This window comes from Pempheris klunzingeri, chromosome 15 (assembly GCF_042242105.1).
Source record: "Pempheris klunzingeri isolate RE-2024b chromosome 15, fPemKlu1.hap1, whole genome shotgun sequence".
Lineage (NCBI taxonomy): Eukaryota > Metazoa > Chordata > Actinopteri > Acropomatiformes > Pempheridae > Pempheris > Pempheris klunzingeri.
In genome coordinates, this window is record NC_092026.1 from 18,935,895 (window position 1) to 18,944,433 (window position 8,539).

Below are 8,539 nucleotides of genomic sequence, written 5' to 3' on the forward strand. Positions count from 1 at the left end.
ATATGCCTGATCAACGCACCGCTTTCAGGATTTTGACACTTATTGTCTTGAAAACACTTAAAAGTTTTCATACAGTCCTCTACAGGAGTGAATATGCTGTGAAATGTTTAAATGGCAGTTTCAGCTGTTCACAGTCGCATATAGTGAATTAAAAACAGTCAAAGTATGTTTGCCATTGGCAATACATTCAAATCCGTATCCGTAGAAATACATAAAGAAAATCAACATTAGAAACGTTCACTGGGGTGTTTAACTACAAATGTGAACATATTTAAACCTCCTCCAGACAACAAGCACAAAGGTAACAGTGACAGAATTATAGAAATAATTATCACGATCACTTTAAAAAGTAAACATTTGCTTCAAAACCCAGATCTCGGACGTTTTAGAGTGAATTATTGGTGTAAACATACATCAAATTTGTGTATTTCACCTTACACAGATTCTTCACAAGATTCATTCTGCTCAAAGTTTAAGAAAAAAAAAAAAATCATGTACAACATCAAAATATATTTTTCTGCCACATAGTGTCAGTCCTTGAATCAAGAACTCAGTTTGTGAAAAGATTAAAAGACCAAATGACAGACAGTAATGAGGAAACAGAGGACACACGGTTTCTAAAATCACACAGTGGATCAGGTGACCAGGTGAGAAAACCTCCAGAATAGTTTAACGGATAAGTTCACCCAAATCACAAAACCATTTTCCTGCTCAGAGGGACAGGTCACAGAAGGCACAGGTCCTGGCATGGAAGCTGAGAAATGTGCTGCTGAGGACGAAGGTAGCGGCAAAATGTATTTTAGCTATAAAAAGGTCCACCTAAAAAACAAATGACTCACAAGAATCACTTTAAATGTAAACGCTTTGCATTGCTGACAGAAAGTCTTTTCTCTTTCTGTCTCTTTGACAAAACTGTGTGACTTTGGTGTTGTAAATGATTAATGTGGATCCTAACTAACGTGTTAGTTCATGGATCGAGGCAGCGGCAGCACAGCAAACTCCTGTTATTTGAGGTAAAATGACTGCTTTTGTTAACAGAGTCTGGTGGCTTTGATAAGAGCGAAGAGAACGAGAGAACGGCTTCACTTTCCTGTTGAAAACGCAGTCAGACTGCAGAGCAAAGCAGCAAAGATATAGTGACCACTTAAGTTAATATTAATCTTTCTAGGTGGTCCTAAAACTGTTTCTCTGCTGCCTCCGTAGCTTAGCGTCTGTGCCGGGACTCCTGCTGCTCCTCCAAACTGGGGACGTGCGGACCACCACCTACTGTACACAATACACTGACTCTGGATAAGTACCTCATACAACCCCACTTCAAATTATCTCAACTATCCTTTTTAGGAGTATATTCCCAGGCAGGTAGTTTCACATTATTCTGGAGAGGTTTTCAACTGAAGTACCACTGGCCACTGATAATTCTGCACCTATCTCAACGTTCACGTCTCTTTCCAAAACCTGGAGAACTGGGATTAACTCACTGTCAGCAAATACCACTGGAAACTATTTTCTATCGAAGTTGGACCAACAACTTGCTCAAAAAAAATCTAGGCAAATGAAACTGAAACTATTGACCAGATATTACTGAGGAAAAGGGAGAAAAACTGTTGTGTTTTGAGTGAATTGAGCCTTGTTACATTCAGATGAACTGTAGGTGCCACTAACCCGTCTGACAGTACAAACACTGCATGTACGAGCATAATGTGCATTTATGAAATGTTTAGAAATGACAAAAGTGGGAAAATACTGTTTTCATGAATTTAAAAATGAAACAGTTTGGATTTTTAGAGCAACAAGTAGAAAAGTGAAGCCAGTGAACGAAGATGTTTAGAAAGAGGTTCACTGACTGAAGCAGAGCGAAGATGTAACGATACAAAAACTACAAACAACTTTTCCAAGTCTTGAAGTGTTTGAAACAATCAGCTCAGATCCGGTTGGACATCATCCTGGTGTTCAGTTTGAGGAAGAACGACTGCAGCTTGCACAGCCGGCACTTCTTCTTCTTCCTTTTCTTCTTACCGTTCCTTCCTTTCTTGTACACCCCGTGATATTTCCCCTCCTCGTCCTCCTCTTCGTCCACCCAGGGCACCCAGGCCCCGCCGTGCCCGCTGGGATCGGCTCGAGGGTCGTCGGGCGGGAAATAAACCGGCACGGCTGTTTGGTTGTAGTAGGCGAGTCGGGCCAGCAGCTGCTGGACCACGTCCGGCCTCTGGTCTGCCAGGTCCCGCCGCTCGCACGGGTCAGCCGTGATGTTGAACAGCCAGACGTCTTTGTGGGTGGGCGGTTTGTTGAACGACATGACACGTTCGAGGTTCCACCAGGGACCAGAGAGAGTGGAAAGCACCTGAAGATCAGAATTTGCCGTTATTGATATTCGTGATAATTTGAAACTGAGGATGAAGATACGTTACAGTAATGTGTCTGAGTACCTGTGGGGGGACCCAGTCTCCGTGGCCTGGGTCTCCTGTCAGCAGCTTCCAGTCTCCAACTCTGATGGCAGCCTGGACTGAGGTGTCCCACACTGGCTGGGACGACTGGAGCCCAAACTGGGGATGCGCCCCAGGCTGGGACCCGTTCTGGTGTAGGGATGAAATCTGCTTGGACTTTGACTTAAAATGTAATTTGAGATTTGTTTTGGATTTTGGCTGAGGTGGTTTTGGTGACGGGTTCTGGTTCTGGGATATGGTCCGTCTGGATTTGGACTTGACGCGTGGTTGGACCTCAGGCTGAGATTGAGGAGATCCACTGGAGTGGGACTTGTGGTGTGGTCTGTAATGCGACAGACTCTGGCTCTGAGGGAAGACGCTGGTCTTGGGTTTGGGCTTTGATCTTGAGAGGGGCTTAAGCTTCGGTTTGGGAAGCGGCGTGGATTTAGGTTTGGGTTTAGGTCTCCTGAGGGTCTTCACCCTGAAGGCTGACTTCTGTTTTGGTTGCTGCCTCAGGACCTTCCTCTTCTTTGGCTTCTTAAAGTTTCGGCCTGGGCCTTTTGTTTTGGTTACTGACAAATAAGAGAAGACACAGTTTGATGAATGAGGGATGTGATGTAAACACACTTAGATGCCCTACCAGATAAAATGACTGTAATTCCATTTCTATGTTGCTTTGTTATCTGTCTCTTTCTTCCTTTCACTTCCTGCGACTTTTATATTCCTTCTTTTTTCTTTTCCTACCTCCTTCCTTCCTTTGTCTTATACTCCCACAAAGCAAACTTTTAAAAAGATTTGAAAGTGTCTGTATTTATGGTGTTTGCATGTGCTAACAACAGGAATCTGTCTTTAGGCTAAATGATAACTTCTGCACACCAACTCGCTAACATTTGCTGATTAGCGCAAAACACAAAGAACAGCTGAGGATGACGGGAACGTCATTAGTTTAACTTGCTGCTGGCTTCTGATGTTTTCTTTTTATTTCGGTGGTTACCCAGCGCTTCCTCTATGCCGCCGTCCCAGGTCATGGTTTGAACAGGAGGTCTGTGCAGGGGGTCGATGTTGTGGAGGATCTCCTGACGCGGGGACTCCTTCCCTTCACTGATGGTGGGCCAGACATCAAAACCATCCAGGCCCAGGCTCTGAGAGGGGTACAAACACACACATTTATCAAAATAATTTCTACGTGTGCTGGTAGTGCTGTGAAACCACGATAACAGTCTACGTGTTTCCTGCATTAATGTTGCCAGAGGAAATGCTTTTACAACACAGGAATGAATAATGATAAATTTACTTTGGTAACACAGGCTATCGAGTTTCTGGGTTAATAGTCAGATATTGTCTTGATTGTCGCCAAGATAGCCCTGTTTATCTGCTTTGGCAATGAAGACTTACTTGCAAACTAAGCCAACAAAGCTCTTTGGTTGTGCAGAGTACAACGACTTCCCAGTAAAATTAATTTATGTCAGAACTAAAACGTCCATGTGGCTAGTGTTTAGACATAGTGCACTTATCCTGATAGATCAAGAGCACATTTATCTACATGATAGTAAAAAGAAGACAGCTTTACAGTAGCGCAGTAAGAGCCCTGAACTTTAGTAAAATATCAGGCCAAAATAAGAATCAATACAGATGGAGCTCCACATTCAGCTCCAGCCGTGACAACAAATAAACTCATCGGAGGGAGACTCGTGTTAATGCAGAGCGAACGCCAACATTTTTGGCGAGACACCGAGGAAAACATACAGTTTCCTCTGAAAAAGCCTTACAGTAAAGTGATGGCTGATACCAGCAGCCTGGGTGGCCACGCTGAGACTCCCTGAATCTCTTTTACTGCACAATAAAATGGTCAATAATGCACTCAGTAGCAGTGCTTTTCAACCTTTAACCATCCTCTAATCACTTTGAAACTAAAAAGAAAACAACATTGATGACAAGATGCAATGAAATAAGAATCCCAAAACACATTCACGCGTGTATAAACTTGTGGTAATGGCAGGAATTCATTTCATATGTTGTAACAAAGCGCTGAGTTGCGCCGACCTGGCTGATGTTTCCCCCGGCCAGGCCCACCAGTGTGGGGAACCAGTCGGTGATGTGCAGTAGAGCTTTGGAGACCCGCCTCCTGCGTCTCAGCAGGGGGCTGTGAACGAACGCCACTCCGCGGACGCCACCTTCCCAATATGTGCCCTGAAAACACAGTCAGGAGGTTCACTTACAGTTAATCTCCTCCCCGTAAGTCACCAGAGATCCCCACACGTACCATTTCTAGCACATCATGTAAATATTTGCTGGCACCTGAGGCTGATTCACAAAATACGAGAAGTCGCTTCTACCTTTCGGCCACGTAGCGGCCAGTTGCTCCCCCCTGTGAATGGCTGGGCGCCGTTGTCGGTGGAGTAGATGATGATGCTGTTCCGGTAATAGCCGTACTTTCTCAGAGCGTAGGTGACATTTCGGACCGCCTCGTCCACCGTGGACACCATGGCTGCAAACTTTCTCCTGGCGACGTTTGCCATGTCACGGTAGGGGTAGATGTAGGACTTGGGGGTCTGTAGAGGAGTGTGAACTGCCTTGAAGAAAACATGAATAGTGTGTTTACGTGCGTTTGTACATTTGACAGAAATGTAGGCTGCTTTTCAAAATAAAATGCTGAAAATGGCCAACCTTCCACTCAAACAATTAAATACTTGTTAATACTAGTTTGAAGTGTGATCAGCATTAATATTACAGTAATACACAGTATAATCAGCTATTTTGATTTAAAAGGAACATTTACGTGTTTTTAGTTGAACTGTATAATACATGCATAATGCTGTTGAAGTTATTTTGGGATAAAATCCTGTAATATAGTTCAGCTAACACACTTTCCTCAGCCACTTCATGCACTTCTACTAAAGTCAGTCATTTCCTACATTTCCCAGAATGCCCCACACCCTGTCTCCTCGTGCCAAGGAAAATCAAATAAACCAGCTTTTTGTTTAGCTGGTTATTGCCATGATTGATTTTCTTAAACCTCCCCACCCCAAAACTTTGCAATAAATGAACACAGCTGCCCACAAAATTCAATAAATAAACAACTACCGTTCTTTTGAGTTTAAACTCTTTAGTTGCATTTTTTCATGTGGCCTGTTTTTAATTTTTGAGTCCAACAGTCTCTAAATAAATTCCTGATGCTCCAAAACATTTTCATCTGGCCTCTGTTATCCTGACATCTCTGATTCCCCATCGCAGCATCAACTCTGACCCATTTTCTGCAGCTATTCTTCCTGTATGTTAGCCGCACATTGCCAGAGTATTTTGAGGGGCTTAAATCTAAATCGTGTTACACAGATGCTACTACTGACATTGTTGTGACATCAAACCTCAGCGTGATACCTGGAGGGAGAGCAGCAGGAAGAGCGGCCTGTCTGTTGGGTCGTGACTCTCCAGGATCTTGCGGGCTCTCTGCGTGAAGAGCGTGGTGGAGTATTTTCCTTCCCGGCCCCACGCCACACCCTCGTCGTCATGGAGATCATACCCACACAAACCCGGGCCATCACAGGACCCGTAACTGGGGAACCGATGGAGAAACGTGAGTTATAGAAATAGATAATGGAAACACAGACACCAAACATCCTAATCAGTGCTTGTTCGTTGTAGTAACCAATAATAACGATCATATAGTTTTACCTGTAGTAATCCACACTTCCTGTTAAAGAACCAAAGAAACTGTCAAAACCCTTCCTGGTGGGAAGGCATGCCTTCCTGGAGGAAAAGAAGACAGATAAAGTGAACTGAGCATCAAACAGCTTGCAAACGTATTAAAGGAGTTCATTTGCAAAGCTGAAATTTTAAACCTGCATAACTCTAACCCTTCGTCTACATTTGCTCGCCTGCTAGTCATTGTCAGGAATAATAATAACAATAATAACAACAACAACAATAAATTGTATTGTATCAAATTACAATAATAACCCGTGAAGCCTCCATCTCACCTGTAGAAGCCCAGGTGCCACTTGCCGACCATGTGCGTCGAGTAGCCGGCCTGGCGGAGCCTCTCAGGCAGCGTGTCCATGTGCGAAGGCAGACAGCTCGGCTGGCTGGGTCTGATGATGGAGTGCTGGAGTCCCGTGTGGATCTGATATCTGGAAGAAGAACAGACTCTTTATTGGCTTTGGACCAGACTAACTGCTCACACAGGGTCTGCTGTCAGGACTCACAGCACAACCGGGGACTCATTTATCTTTAATCCATCTAGCCTAATCAATGACCAGATTATTCAGAGCAGCTACATCATTTGAAGCACAGCCTGAGGCTCCGATGATTGTTCTGCACTCTGGCCAGCTTTGAAATTTGAACATTTTGAATGATTCATTAATTGTTCTTCAGCCTGTTGCTTTACCACCAAGTAAATACAGTTCTTAAATAGTAATAAAGTAAAATAGTTTCATCATGTCTTAAACTAAAAGTTATAAAAAGGTATACAAAGATTTTAAACAGTTATCTATAACAATCTGACAATGAAATTAGACAAGAGAGACTATGAATTAGTTCTCAAACACTTTGGCAATTAATCAATTAGTCATGTGTTTTCACACACATTTTTGTTGAGAACATATTCAAAAGTGCATTTTGCATAATATGGGACCTTTAACTCTGGGATGGATTAACAATATTGAAAAAAAAACAAGCACAGTAATGTATTTGTAACGGCTTAGGTTAATCCTGCAGTGTAGCAATGAAAGATGTTCCCCCCGAGTGGTGTCAACATCCAGTCCAGAGAGTTTTGTACAAGAGACTGACAAACAAGCAAAGAGTGAAGCGGCGTCTGTACCTGCCGGTGATGAGCTGGCTGCGTGACGGCGTGCAGATGGGCTGAACATAGTAGTTCTCCAGCTTCACGCCTTCCGCTGCCAGTTTGTCCAGAGTAGGAGTCTTGATGGTGGGGTTGTGGTAGCCGATGTCGTTGAAGCCCTGTTTTAGAGTCGTGGACGCATGAAAGAGTTCTGCTGAATGTTTCAGATTTAGATAATAACATCTGACAAATCTGTCTGTTCCAATGCAAACCTTAAACGGTTCAAACTTTACTCAGAGAAGTTCTTTTTCCTGTGTGGTACTTGTCTCCTTCATGGTTACAAACCCTCTGATTCCAACTCCACTCTTCGTATCTTCCTGTGTGTATATTAATGTAACATAAAAAAACTAATTTTCATACGTCCACGGTGAAGGTGATTGACACGACCAATTCCCTTCTTGTACCTTCCGGTCATTTAGGGCCCCGGTTTTGAAATACTTAAGTTATCCTTTAAGACTAGTCACTGGTATAGCTTGATAATAAACTCATGTAAACTAATATTCAGTCAGTTTGTATAGAACTGTGATCAATCAATCAACTGACTGATCATTTAGGGTTTTAAGTTTTTATTCCCTCATAAAAGTGAAAATAGGCTTTTTTCTGCTTACAAACCAAATATTTACCTTCTTGAGTGGCCTACTTTTTCAATTCTACTCCATAATAAAACTAAATACAAATTAAGTCTTTTTGGAACCACATACCACATGGACAGCTGAATTTGTAGTGCAAAATATGCAGGAAATCATCTATCGTTAAGTCAACACCATCATAAATTTGCTGTTATTGATAACAAACTGTATTCTGAATATTCATCAGGTGTTGTAGTCAGATTAGCCCCATGTTATATTTAAGAGATAACTGCTGCTGGAGTCTCCTCCACACACCTGGTCGTCTGTGAGGATAAACAAGATGTGCGGCTGGTTCTTCTTCTTCCGGCCCGTCTCGTCATTCTGAGTGTTTCTGTCTTTCCGCTGCTGCTCCTGGTTTGGTTTGGACAAATAGGCGGACAGGCAGTCCAGGCTGAAGAAAACACTCAGCACAGTCAGAGCCGCAGCAGCTGCCTGCATCTTCACAGGAGGAAACCCTGCAGCGGAAAAAAAAACAACAGCAACAATAAAACAAAAGATCACAATACAGCACGGACGTCTGTCACCAAAATACCAGGCAAGTAGAGCTGAAAAATGTCTCAGTCGGCACAAATTCACACAAGCATGCCATCGCTGGAGGACTGACTGTAGATCATAAAACCACATCTGAGATGGACTTGCCAAGTTGGCTG

General features: G+C 43.1%; 1 protein-coding gene across 1 annotated transcript; it reads right to left on the reverse strand.

Moving 5' to 3' along the window:
* Positions 1-1,670: 1,670 nt before the first annotated feature.
* Positions 1,671-8,327, reverse strand: LOC139214299 (arylsulfatase I-like). The gene is made up of 10 exons (XM_070845114.1): positions 8,145-8,327; positions 7,240-7,379; positions 6,401-6,550; positions 6,096-6,170; positions 5,802-5,976; positions 4,760-4,996; positions 4,467-4,613; positions 3,418-3,565; positions 2,427-2,995; positions 1,671-2,341 (listed from the first exon to the last, which is right to left on the reverse strand). The coding sequence occupies exons 1-10, from the start codon at positions 8,325-8,327 to the stop codon at positions 1,922-1,924; spliced, it is 2,244 nt and encodes a 747-aa protein (XP_070701215.1). The 3' UTR covers positions 1,671-1,921.
* Positions 8,328-8,539: the final 212 nt, after the last annotated feature.